We start from the raw sequence: 13,892 nt of genomic DNA on the forward strand, positions 1-13,892 counted from the left end.
TATCACCGATTATCCTCGCCGCTGCGATCAGAGCAGAGCAGAATTGCTCCCTTTTGGGGCGACGTGACTTCAAAAGTCCCTCTTAAAGCACCAGAGACTCTGCATGTTTGGAGCAACATGGACAAAACGTATAACCTTCACATTTCTGCTCAGCTTCTTCCACATCCGGATCTCAGATATCACTTCTCCTCCCTTTTCTCCAGCTGCTGGTTTCCATTCACTCCTCTACGATATGAACATGACCTCCAGCAGTGAGGTCGATCCATGGAGACATGAAAAAACGTATTTTTTTGGGATGAAATCAGGACAGCATGTGACCCCACAAGGCTCCTGCTGGATTAACATGGATTACTTTGAATGTGACAATGAGCTTCAGCTACAGGTGGAGCTGCTCTGGATGAACTTTGAGAGGAGAAGCTTCAGCACCTTCATCACCTTCATCAATCATCATCTTCATCACCTTCAACACCTTCATCACCTTCATCACCTTCATCACCTTCGTCACCTTCATCACCATCATCATCTTCATCACCTTCATCACCTTCGTCACCTTCATCACCATCATCATCTTCATCACCTTCATCACCTTCGTCACCTTCATCACCATCAGCATCTTCATCACCTTCATCACCTTCGTCACCTTCATCACCATCATCATCTTCATCACCTTCATCACCTTCATCACCTTCAACACCTTCATCACCTTCAACACCTTCATCACCTTCAACACCTTCATCATCTTCATCACCTTCGTCACCTAGATCACCATCGTCACCTTCGTCACCTACGTCACCTACATCACCTACGTCACCAACACCACCTTCATCACCTTCATCACCTTCATCACCTTCATCAACTACGTCACCTACATCACCTACGTCACCATCACCACCTTCATCACCTTCACCACCTTCATCACCTTCATCACCTTCATCAACTACGTCACCTACGTCACCTACGTCACCATCACCACCTTCATCACCTTCATCACCTACATCACCTTCATCACCTACATCACCTTCAACACCTTAATCACCTTCAACACCTTCAACACCTTAATCACCTTCATCACCTTCAACACCTTCATCACTTACATCACCATCGTCACCTTCGTCACCTACATCACCATCGTCACCTTCGTCACCTTCATCACCTACATCACCTTCATCACCTTCATCACCTATGTCACCTTCGTCACCTTCGTCATCTACGTCACCTTCGTCACCTTCATCACCTTCAACACCTTCAACACCTTAATCACCTTCAACACCTTCATCACCTACATCACCTTCATCACCTTCATCACCATCATCACCTTCATCACCTTCAACACCTTCATCACCTACATCACCTTCATCACCTACATCACCTTCATCACCTACATCACCTTCATCACCTTCATCACCTACATCACCTACATCACCTTCATCACCTTTTGATCCAACTGGAAGAAAAACTACAACCATAAAGCTGAGAGTTTCCTGCCTCCTTCCCTTTCCTCTGTCCTTCCCTCTCCCCCTCTCTCTCTCTCGTTTATTTTGTCGTCTCTCCAGCCTCTCTGCTTCTTGGGGTGAAGCCAGCAGTGTGTGTGCGTGCGCGCGTGCAAGCGTGCCCATGTGTGTGTGTGTGTGTGTGTGTGTGTGTGTGTACCTGCTGGACGTCCTGGTGAAGCAGGGTCGGTCGTTGACGGAGGGAACGGCCTCGTCCATCAGCGGGTACGACTTGATGAACGTCAGCGTGTCGTCCGGGAACTGAACCGACGACTTGTAGTCCGACGCCGGGCCGTCGCCAGCGCACGAGCCGGGTCTGAGCAACACACACACACACACACACACACACACACACACACACACACAGACAAATAATGAGAAGAAAAGTCGTATTAAAGAGCTACAGCTCCTGGAGTCAGCTGTGGTTCCCAAAATGTGGCTCAGGGACCTTCTGGGGTTACCAGTAAAGTCAAATAAATCAATCAGTAATCAGAAATGTTATTAACCCTTTAGCAGGGGCGGGACGATGTATCAAAGTTCAGTGCACTGCAGGACAACAATGTGACATCAAGTATGAAACAAACGCCAGTTTAATTTGGATTAGTCAACTAAAAAAAAACTATTTGATTGTAATTTTGATCCATGAAGGTTTTAGTCATTTATCAACACCGTCACAATGAAATCACTTGTGCAAACTCTCCTGTGAAGTGTTTAAATGTGTGTGTGTGTGTGTGTGTGTGTGTGTGTGTGTGTGTGTGTGTGTGTGTGTGTGTGTGTGTGTGTGTCACCTCGGCCGGGGGACCTGCTCGTCAGGAACCGGCGTCCACGACGAGTCGCTGGTCCTCTGCTCCTTGAACTTCCCGTTGAAAACCTTCTCGATGTCGTCCATGTAGAAGGCGCACACGGCCGAGCCGGGGATGCTGCCAACATTAGATAGATAGATAGATAGATAGATAGATATACTTTATTGATCCCAACCAGGGAAATTCTGGTGTTCCAGCAGCAACAGTAGAAACATACAATAAAGTTAACTAAAAAAAAAAAATAAAAATACAAAAAGAATAAAACTAAAAAAAGAATAAAACTACTTTGGTAACGCGTTACCAAAAAATTAACACAAATTAATGCAACGTTAAGGGAAAACTAAATAACCCTTTGAAACCTGAGCAGATTCAGCTCATTTTTTTTTTCAAAAATGCGGGGAAAAAAAGAGCTGAGCAGCTTTACAAGAACTTAGCGAGGAAATAGTTAACAGTTTCAGGAAAATTAAAAAAAAAAACAAGACAAACACATGAAAATTAGAAAAAAGAAAGACAACAAGAGAGAAATTATTATTATTACAAATTATTCTCTATATATGTATATTTCTCTCTATATCTATCTCTGTATATGAATATAGGTTTCTGGATTTTTTTCCTACTCATTATTACTAATAATTTCCTATTAAAATCTATTATAATTAATATTTTTTTCTTCTCTCTCTCCCTGATTTGTAAATTTCAGATCTGGTAACATTTCTCTAATTTCTTGCAAATGTTCAGGTCAGGTTAGTGAGTCGGCTCGGCTCGGCGGGTTAAAGCTGAAAGCCAGAGGAAAGCGGGACGCAGAGCGGCAGCGGCGGTCTGGGCTGGTGACGCAGGCCGGCTTTAAACACGTATGGATAATTGATCAGGAACATATGGAGAGACATCAAACACACGTCTGTCATGAATAAACATCATCAGGACTGGGAGAGTCGGCCGCCGCTCACTCTAAACTCACGTTAACATAAAAATTAATCACCAAGAACTTCCTTTTCATTTGTTTATTCACTCCTTACATCCTCACTCGCCTCGTGAAGCAGCATCATACACGACCTACAGACACAGATTATTATTTAGTTAATAATCTAAATCTCCTTTTGGCAATTCTGCAGGTGATTTGAGAGATGACAGATTGTGATTATGAGCATCCAGTCCATTCACCAGCCTGATTTACTGCACCGCGGTGACTGTTTAAGCATCAAACTACGAGAAAAACAGCATCTTTTCATTTGTTGTATAATCATATTGCATTTAAAAAAACACAAAGCGTGTAATTTCACAATGCAGCCCCTTTTCCACACTGAAGAAGGAAGGAATTCTTCGAGCGTGAGGACCTGTGTGGATCTCACTCTGCAGCCGATCCACACATCAAACATGACCTCTGACCCCGTTTGCCTAAATCCAGCTGATAAACTGCATCAGAATCACAGCAGCAGAGCGCCTGACGTCGAGTTCGGGGAGTTTTATCGGCTGCTGAGCCACTAAAGTGAGCGCAGGCCTGAGATTTTATGTGTTTCTGTTTAAAACAAATATAATAAACAGACACACACACACACACACACACACACACACGCACCTGTTGGCCTGTGTGGTGAACACTCCCACCACGGCGGGTCTCTGGTTGATCTGCAGCACGTTGGTGAGCGACTGCAGGACGTCAAAGTAGAAGAACGAATCACCAGGAACTGAGCAGTTTAACCGAGCCTGCACACACACACACACACACACACACACACACACACACACACACACACACACACACACACACACACACACACACACACACACACAGAAAATCCATTTAGTGGTAATTATTCTCTTAGCAACAGTAGGAGAAGTGCATGAGCAGCACTTCCCTGCCCCTCCTGCATCCATTTAGCTCTGAAACTCAGTAAAAACATCTCATCTTCACTGCTTAAATCTTGTTTTTCTTCAAACAAGGTAAAAAAAATAATAATCTGCCAGTGGGGTGAGATAATCCCACTTGTTTCCAGAATTTCCTTGAATCAAGTGCCATTTTCCTGATCCCAGATCTGCCCTCTCTCTCCACCATCAGGCCTCTGCTCTTCCAGAGAATTAAACCACATTCCCAGCAGAGCTCAATGTGAGGGGCGGCACAAAACAATAATTAGCAGGCACTAGCTTCAATGAAAATGTCTGCACTTTCAATGAGAGCCACTTTGGGTTCAAACTCCCGAGCTCTGCTTCACGGCTCTGAGCTCCTCCAGGCTCCAGGTCCCTGCTGCTGCTGGACTAAAGGCTGAGCTGCTCCAGGCTCCAGGCTCTAAAGGCTTGTCCTGAGTCTCTTCATGAATCCTGGCTGTGTTTTGGGCGTAACATGCAGTGAACCAATCAGAGGCCGTCTCCCGTCCCCTCTAACAGCCAGGTGTGTCTCACCTTGGTGGGCTGCTGTTCTAATGGAGGATTCTCGCCGGCGCCCCCTATGGAGGCCACCATCACTGTCTGATGATGAGCTTCAGACAGCAGAGAAACCTGCAGCACTGAAATCTCTATTTCCTCATCTGCAAACACACTGCTGCTGCTGTTAGCTTTGCTGTGACTGGAAAATCATCATCATCGCTGGTGTTGTGATATATTTATACATTTATAATTTATTTGCTAACATGTACATGTTCTGTACTAATAATGGATTTGCGTTTCTAGACTTGTTGCAAACAAACACTATACATACATCTGTATCTGGGGGTGGGGGGTGTTAGGCTGGGAGAGCTTTTTGAAAACGAGACGATTCATCTCAAGGGGCTGTCCCATCAATAAACAATGTGTGACCTCAGAGCTGCTGTTTGCTGCTCAGTCACTTTGAGCAAGGCAGCAACACTGCAGCTGAGCAGCGAGACACTCTGCTGTTTCCACAAGGGGGCGCTGCACGGGGACACGACACCTGAGCCGCTTGGAGACTAGAAAAGAGACTGGAGTGGCTCTGAGCTGCTTTCTGTCGGGTGGAGGAGCAGACTCTGGGTCAGCGCCTCGTGGCCGTGCAGGAGCCTCTGCAGCACTGAACTGAACCTCTGTGCTGTTCCTGCTGGGACGGGGGAGGAGGGGGGAGGGAGGGGGGAGCCACATGTTTAATTCAGTACAACACCTTGGAGGTCTGTGGCCAGCCTGACGGGGCCTGGGGAGGAACACCGGGCTGGGCCTTGTGACGTGGGGTCTGGTCGGGCTCAGGCCTTGGTTATTTATTTCTCACATTACTGTGATGCTACAGCTCCATATGAAGGAGTGTCTGTGTGTCTGCATGTTGAGGTCAGGCTAGCAGCTGTGCTCTCATTAAACATTTTATTCAGGCTCCGATCGGGACCTCAGGGTGGAGCTCGACACCGACAGAGAGGCGCGCCCTCGTTTCTGTCAGGAAGAAGATGGGAGGTGCACCAGATAATAAAGGAGCCGCTTCCTGTTTTTGCGGCGCTGTCGGATCCTGTTATCTCCGTTATCTCACTTTGGACGCGGACGGCAGCTCGTGAGCTTCATTACCCAGGATGCTTCTGGTCAGTTGTCCAGCAAGTTTTTTTTTTTTTTTTTTTTTTTGCACTTTCTTGTGAGAAAAGGTTAAAAAACCCAGTGAGGTCACCTTGAGGAAGGAAGTCCAGTATCGCTCCAGAACCCGCGGAGAACCGCCGTTATCGTTCTTACAGACCCGGGCGACCCGGGAGAACACGACCTGACAGAGAGAGAGAGAGAGAGAGAGTATTTATAGTGGAATCATTCATCATTCAAGCATCATATCACACACACACACACACACACACACACACACATTATCTCATGGCCTCGATGCCATTTCACAGAATTTCATTAATGATTCCATTAGTGTTGGTTTCAATGGAGAGCTCCAGCGTCCCATCGACTAAATGCTGCTTCAGACTCTCTCTCTTTCCCTCTGGAGGAAATGTTTAATACACACACACACACACACACACACACACACACACACACGCGTACCTTGCCCAGGGCGGTGTACTCCACAGCGATCTCACTGAGGAAAAAATAGACGTAGTTGCCGTAGTCGATAGCGTGAAGGAAGTGAGGCTCTGCAGAGACATGAGGGCGAGCGAGGAAAGAGGGAGAGAGAGAGAGAGAGAGAGAGAGAGAGAGAGAGAGAGAGAGAGAGTCCATGCATTATTTCTTTTCATTTTCAGACAGAAATCCCTCCTGGATGGTCTCCTGTCAGGTTTCTCCAGCCTGTGATGTCCAACACGTTCAGCGTTTATCTGCTGCTGAAGTGAACCCACGTTCTCTCAACCTGCCTCGTCTGCTTCGCCTACATTTCCCAGAATGCACTTCAAACAGCCCCCCCTGAGAAGCTGAAATTCAGCTGCAGGTTATGTCTCATCTGTTGAGAGAGATTCTTCCCAAATATTGAAACTAGTCTCAAATATTGAAACTGTTAAAGCGAGTGAAGGAGGGGGAGGGTTTTTTTTGCAGCAGCAGCCACTGAAGCAGCAGCGCCTGAACGTCTGCCGCTCGGCCTTTCTGTTTGCAAAGGTCAGAGGTCATGACAAGGGTCTAGATTGCATAGATGTCCACTTCTCACTGCTCATTCTGTCACTGATTTGCTGAGAACCACTGAACTTTTGACCAGAATTAATTCACTTCACCGTCAATAAGAGCTAAGAACTTTTCAGAAACAAAATTTAAAAAACTAAATAAAACCGTGTTTATCATATCGGGTCACTTCAGCTGACCTGCTGTGTCACGTGACCGGCCGTGTCATGTGACCTGCTGTGTCACGTGACCTGCCGTGTCATGTGACCTGCCGTGTCATGTGACGTACCTCGGAGCCACTTGGAGTCGTACTTGACGGTCCTGAGGACGGGCCGGCCCTCTCCGAGGCTGCGGTAGATCACAGCGTCGCTCGCCAGGAAGTCCGTCATGGTGGCCGAGTAGAAATCCCCTCCTGCACGACAGAAACACCAGGAGACTGAATTCAACCAGGAAACTGAAATCACCGGGAAACTGAATTCAACCAAGAAACTGAAATCACCCAGGAAACTGAAATCATTGGGAAACTGAAATCATCCAAGAAACTGAAATCACCCAGGAAACTGAAATCAACCAGGAAACTGAAATCACTGGGAAACAGAAATCACCTGGGAAACTGGGAAACTGATCTCGCCCAGGAAACTGAAATCACCCAAGAAACTGAAATCACCGGGAAACTGAAATCACCTGGGAAACTGAAATCACCAGGTAACTGAAATCACCCGGGAAACTGAAATCACTAGGAAACTGAAATCACCCGGGAAACTGAAATCACTGTGAAACTGAAATCACTAGGAAACTGAAATCACCCGGGAAACTGAAATCACCCAGGAAACTGAAATCACCGGGAAACTGAATTCAACCAAGAAACTGAAATCACCCAGGAAACTGAAATCACTGGGAAACTGAAATCATTGGGAAACTGAAATCATCCAAGAAACTGAAATCACCCAGGAAACTGAAATCAACCAGGAAACTGAAATCACCCAGGAAAGTGAAATTACGCGGGAAACTGAAATCACCCAGGAAACTGAAATCACTAGGAAACTGAAATCACCCAGGAAACTGAATTCAACCAAGAAACTGAAATCACCCAGGAAAGTGAAATCACTGGGAAACTGAAATCACCCAGGAAACTGAGTTCATGCGTTTACACCAGGAAACTGAATTAACTTGATTTAGCGCTGTACAAATAGAATCATCATTAGTAATCATTTCTGTTGTCATTGTTGTTATTCTGTGTGTTTTAAACAAGTCGCTGTCAGCCAACGCTCACTGCAGGAACAATACAACAAAATAACTAATTCAGTTTAATAATTATTTAACTTCATTCTTTGAGTCCAGGTATTTCCTTATTCCTGGGTATTTCTCTGTCCAGCAGTAAAGCCTGGCTGGCTGTGTCGGAGCTAAAATCATCAGCATGAAGCTCACATGAATTATTAAAGATCAGTTAGTTTCTCAGAAGGGAAGAAGGAGCTCTGCAGAGACTCACCAGCAAACAGGCCGACGTTGGACTGACCAGACTCAAAGGGACAGCGAGCCTGACCAACCAGCTCCTCCCCAACCTGCTCCAGAGTGTTCATCTGAGGAGGACAGGGGGAGAGGGGGAGGAGGAGAGGAGGAGAGGAGGAGAGGAGGAGGAAGAGAGGAGGAGGAGGAGAGGAGGAGAGGAGGAGGAGGAGGAGAGGAGGGAGGAAAGGAGGCAGGAGGAGAGGAAACAAGCAGAGGAGACAAGGAGAGGGGAGGAGGAGGAGAAGAGGTGATGAAGAAAGACAAGATATGAGACAGATCCAGATTTCTGTGTTTTCTGAGAGCCGTGTGGTCATCATCACTTCATGTTTTTGTTTTCGTTGGTTTTTTAATCCACACTGGGCAAAGTTTGTCAGGGATGAGACCTAAGAAGTTCAGAGCAGGTGTCACCACACAAACACAAGACAAGACATTTTCTTTTTCATTTTCATTTTCTTTTTCATTTTCTTTTTTTTCTTATAATTTTACAAATTATAAATACACTTGTATTTTATTATCACTATTATTAATTAATTAATTAATTAATTAATTTTATTGTATATTTATTTATTATTGATTTTTTTATTTGTATTTTTTTTGTTGCTAATTTTATGTTTGTTTTGTTTGTTTTTAATTTTATGTTTATTTTTATTTGTTTTGATTTTTTAGTGATATTTTTGTCGTATTATTTTCCTAATTTATTTTTCAAATCCTCATCGTCTGCTTGCCCTGTGCCTCCTCTTCCTCCTCTTCCTCCTCTTCCTCCTGTGATGTTGCTCTGAACAGTTGAGAGCAGCTGAGCTCCTGTACTCTCTCTGCATGACGGGCTGCAGCAGGTGAATCAGCCATAAACTAAATTAAACCTTTAATCACACACATTTTAATTAAACTTTTTTTTTACCCCCTAATTTATCTCTGACGGTTTCCGCTCAGCAGTCAAATAAAGTTGCTGCTTCCCTTCATTTCCATCACTATCTGTGTGTGTGTGTGTGTGTGTGTGTGTGTGTGTGTGGACAAATAAAAGCCCCAGCAGCCGTCACACTGAGCTGCCTCTGCCCTCAGACTGTTCACCATGAGCTGCACCGCCATCACACAGGAAACAAGATTAAAAAAAAATATATTAAAAAATAAAAGACAGGTGTCCATAATCTGCACTCTTACAGGTCCAGGTGAGCGGGAACACACCTGCTCTCCCCAGAGTTTGTGTATGTGTGTGTGTGTGTATGTTTGTTGTGACTAAATGTCAAACATGAAAAGTTTCATTTTAAGCAAAAAAAAAAACTGACAATAATAAACACGTTTAACACATTTACTGAACTGTGCATCTGATTTAAACATTTCTTTGGTGAGATCTGCTCGTCAACACTTTCATTAACATTATTAACAAAAACATCCACTGCTAATTAATCAAATTATCCATTTGCATTTAACATTAATGAATCTTTATTAATCTTAGTCATGTTAGTAAATGTTTACCCAACATCAGCTGATGAAAACTGAATGCAAAATGTTACCAGCTCTGATTTGATAACTGAAAAGGCTGAAAAGGACAAAGTTTGACAAAACCTATAGATGTACTGTTGGTGTGTATAATGTTACTTATTGCAGTGAACATGTTAGTTAATAATGCTAAATGCTAAAGAACTGTAAATAACTCAGGAATTCAAATGTTATCAAAGTTCAGCAGCAGGCGGCCGATTGTCTGATCCAGCGAAACGTCGGCGTTAAAATTTGAAATCCAGACGTTCAGCTCTGAGAGGTTCTCTGTGGTTTAGCGGACGTTCCAGTTCCTCGTCTGTAGCATCAGAGGTGGAACGAGGTGGAACGAGTACAAACACTACTCAGGTGCAAGTACTGTTACTCTGCTGATATTTCACTTAAGCAAAAGTACTACACACAGATACATAAAGGTGCTAACTGAAACCAAAAATGTTTCTTTTATGGCATAACTTTGAAGAACCATTTAAAGAACCATTTCTGTAGATGGTTCTTTAAAGAACCCCCAAAGGTGCCTCAAAGAACAGTGCTTTTAGGAACCATAAATGATTGTTTAAAGAACTTTAGCAAAAACAGGTTCTTTAAAGAACCATTTTTAGGAAAGTTCTTTGTGGACCCAGCAGGTTCAGTAAAGATCCTAATTTAAATGCTTCTTTAGTAATTTTTCAGAATAAAAGCTTCTTTGAGCGTTTTAAATCAGATGACTGTGTATCAGGTTGTAAACCAACATGAACATGTTTGTTGGCTGGTTCTTCACGTTCCTTGTTCCTTCACTGGGTTCCAGACGAGCTGTTAAAAATGTTTTCTGATGGTTTATAGAGTGAGACATTAATCCATTCACTGAGGAAATAATCTGCACATTAATCCATTCACTGAGGAAATAATCTGCACATTAATCCATTCACTGAGGAAATAATCTGCACATTAATCCACAAGGAAAAGAATTGTTAGCTGCTGCCGCCACCAAATAACGCCAATAAACATGAAGAACCTTCAGCACTTTAAAGAACCACAGAGAGTGTGTGTAGAACCAGCCCCTAAATAAAGAGGTTCTTCAGCTGCTGCACTGCAAAAACGCAAAATCTTACCAAGATTATTTGTCTTATTTCAAGTCAAAAATGTCTTATTTCTAGTCAAAATATCTCATTACACTTAAAATAAGACATGATCACCTCAGAAGTAAATTGTTTTTAATTTCACAATTTTCACTTGTTTCAAGTGAAAATTCACTGGAAACAAGTGAAAATTTGCTTGTTTCATTGGCAAAATTTGCCTGCGGAAAAAGTGAAAATTCACTTGAAATAAGTGAAAATTAGCTAGAAACAAGAAACAAATTTTGCCAATGAAACAAGCAAATTTTCACTTGTTTCAAGCAAATTTTCACTTGAAACAAGAGACAATTGTCTAAAGACAAGTTATTTCTGTGCTGATCATGTCTTATTTTAAGTGTAATGAGATATTTTGACTAGTAATAAGACATTTTTGACTTGAAATAAGACAAATAATCTTGGTAAGACTTTGAGTTTTTGCAGTGTGATGGTTCTTTGTAGAACCACAGAGCCTTTTGAAGAACCATTGAAGAACCAGTGTTTTTCCTTATTAAAAACGATAACTGTGTCCGATGCTGGACGATCTTCACCAGTGAACTTCTAAAACAACAAAATCCAAACTAGACTCTTTAAACTGGAAATCGGGAAATTTCAAAAAAGAGCACCAAAAAAAGTACAGAGAGATTACTCTACTAGTCATTTTATTGTGAAAGGTTCCACAGGCTGTCAGTGGATGAAGGTGAAGTTTGTGTGAAGCTCACAGGTAGAATCTGCTCTCTCAGTGCGACACTGCAGCAGAAATGTACTACAGTGAATGTAAAATGACTGACTTGTAAAAATACTTAAAAAAGTACAAGTGCACAAAAAAAACAGTTAATTACAGTAACGTGAGTAAAAATGATGAGTTTCTTTCACCTCAAAATCTGTAAACTGTAAACCTGCTTATTTCCACAGTAAAGTTGTGTGTTCTCTACATATTATGACAGTAAAAATTAAAGCGCTGTACTGCTTATTGGTTTAGAGTCATTTAATGCATCTCCTGCAGCGATGCACTGTTTTGGATTTTATGCTCTTTTTTTTTTTTTACAGTGTAACTTTAACCAAACTGTTGAAAACTTTGACCTGAGCTCGTCTGTCTGATTCTGCTCTGTCCTGGTGTTCACTTTAACTTCAACTCCAGAAAAACAATAAATGATAAAATGTCAGGTTCCTGAGCGATCCTTTCACCTTCTCCTCCTGCAGAGCGTCTTGATTAAAGCGGCTTCAGCTTGTCATTCAATTTGTTCAAACATAAAGAATGTAACCCGAGGCTCATCGCTCAATAAATATCCATCAGACGTGGAGGATCCCGTCTGAGCCGCTCAGCGACCCGCTGTCCTTTTCAAAAACTACAAGTCTGTTTAATTTGCCTCCATCAATCACCAGACAAGAGCTGCCTTCACTTTTTTTTTTTTTTTTTTTTGGAGCGGTGTGTGTCTTATTTTGGAGGTGAGCTCTTGAGAAGCGGCGGCTCTCGGGGCGAAGCGCTGCCTCGCGTTAAATGGCGTCAGCGGCTGTCAATGGAGGCGGGCACGACGCCTGCGGCCGGGTTTTCTGTTTTTTTTTTTTTTTTCTGTTTGGTCTTTTTTATTTAATTTAATTTAATTTAATTTTATTTTGACAGTTAACATAGGTGATATTGACATAACTAGACATACATGACACAGTGTAAAAAAGACAAACAAGAACAAAAAACAAAAACAGAAAGAGATAATAAAATAACAGTACATGTTCGCTTCTATTGTGGTGTGTGTGTGTGTGTGTGTGTGTGTGTCTGTTTGGTCTTGACGAGGCGTCTCCCGCTTCCTGATGCTTTCAAATACAGAACAGAGCGCCGAACACAGCGGCGGCGGCGGCGGCGGCGGCGGCGGCGGCGTGGAAAATGTCGGATAATTGCGATAAACGGACCAAACATTCAAAACCTCTGGCCGAAGGATTTTGATTGATTTGATTTGATTTGATTTGAACGTTGCTCCACTTGAAGACTTGGTGGCGTTCTCGAAACACTGAGTCCTGCTGATCCAGGTTTGATTTCCCTGAATGCACTTTTTTTTTTTTTTTTTTTTTTTTTGATTTAATGAAATTCAAACCCCGTCTCCAGGCCGTCTCTTCTGATTTCCCTCAGATTGCCACATTTCCTTGTTGGTCAGGCGCTGTGATTTATTTTCAGCAACAATGGGCCTCTTTCTGCCCGGCGAGCGCAAAAAAAAGGAGAAATTGATTCCTGTCATTAAAGTAAAGCAGCCATTAAAGTGGTTTTGTTGGCGGCAGAGTAAAAGGCTTTGGAATGAGAAAAGTTTTCCTCTGAAAGTTTCTGCCACTCGCTTTATTTTGAAAAGACGAGCTCTGAAATGGTTTTAATGGTGTTTCTGTTTGTTAGCGCTTGATAACGTTAATACTGTCTGAGGAAACCGTCGTAAACACACCGACGCAACACACACCTGCACTGATTTTACTGAGCAGGTTACCTGAGAGAAGCCATTAAAAATAAATTAAACTATTTTGACACTGAATCAAAACCAAAAACTACAGCTTTAAATTTTATCATCGACCTTCATCCTTCAGTTTTTTAGGTCCTTTAACTCAGTAAGTGACCGCAGGTTTGCCTCACACACACAGTCTTTCTCTCACACACACACACACACACACACACACACCTTGTAGTTGCGGCAGGTGGGGTTGAAGGCGTTGGTGCCGCAGGCGAACAGAGTCTCGTCGTTTCGGGGAACCAGCACTTTGACGTAGTTGTAGCACTCGTCCTGAAACACACAGCACAACACCTTTAGACTGAAAATAAACAACAACAAACAACAAACAACAACAACAACGACAGAATGGAAATACGCGGCGCTGCAGCTTCATCAGGAATAAAGAACGATGAATCCGTTTGGTCTCTCGTCTGTCAGGAGGAAAACGTTCAGACAGGATCTGAGGTGATTCTGTCTCTGATGTCGCCGCGTTTTCCTTTTTCAGAAATAAAAATCTCTCCTCGTCACAAACTGAGA

At 43.1% G+C, this 13,892-nt stretch overlaps 1 protein-coding gene across 1 annotated transcript in view; it reads right to left on the minus strand.

Annotated features, from left to right (window-relative positions):
• Window positions 1-13,892, minus strand: part of LOC115367767 (semaphorin-6D-like) — a 205,904-nt gene that overhangs the window by 64,085 nt on the left and 127,927 nt on the right. Inside the window, exons 9-16 of the mRNA XM_030063679.1 lie at window positions 13,545-13,646; window positions 8,286-8,376; window positions 7,086-7,208; window positions 6,254-6,342; window positions 5,883-5,972; window positions 3,870-3,997; window positions 2,279-2,410; window positions 1,651-1,806 (exon numbers count right to left, since the gene is read on the minus strand). Of these exons, the coding sequence (XP_029919539.1) occupies window positions 1,651-1,806; window positions 2,279-2,410; window positions 3,870-3,997; window positions 5,883-5,972; window positions 6,254-6,342; window positions 7,086-7,208; window positions 8,286-8,376; window positions 13,545-13,646 (911 nt within the window). The remainder of the gene's footprint in view (window positions 1-1,650; window positions 1,807-2,278; window positions 2,411-3,869; window positions 3,998-5,882; window positions 5,973-6,253; window positions 6,343-7,085; window positions 7,209-8,285; window positions 8,377-13,544; window positions 13,647-13,892) is intronic.

This window comes from Myripristis murdjan, chromosome 11 (assembly GCF_902150065.1).
Source record: "Myripristis murdjan chromosome 11, fMyrMur1.1, whole genome shotgun sequence".
In the NCBI taxonomy this organism is placed as follows: Eukaryota; Metazoa; Chordata; class Actinopteri; order Holocentriformes; family Holocentridae; genus Myripristis; species Myripristis murdjan.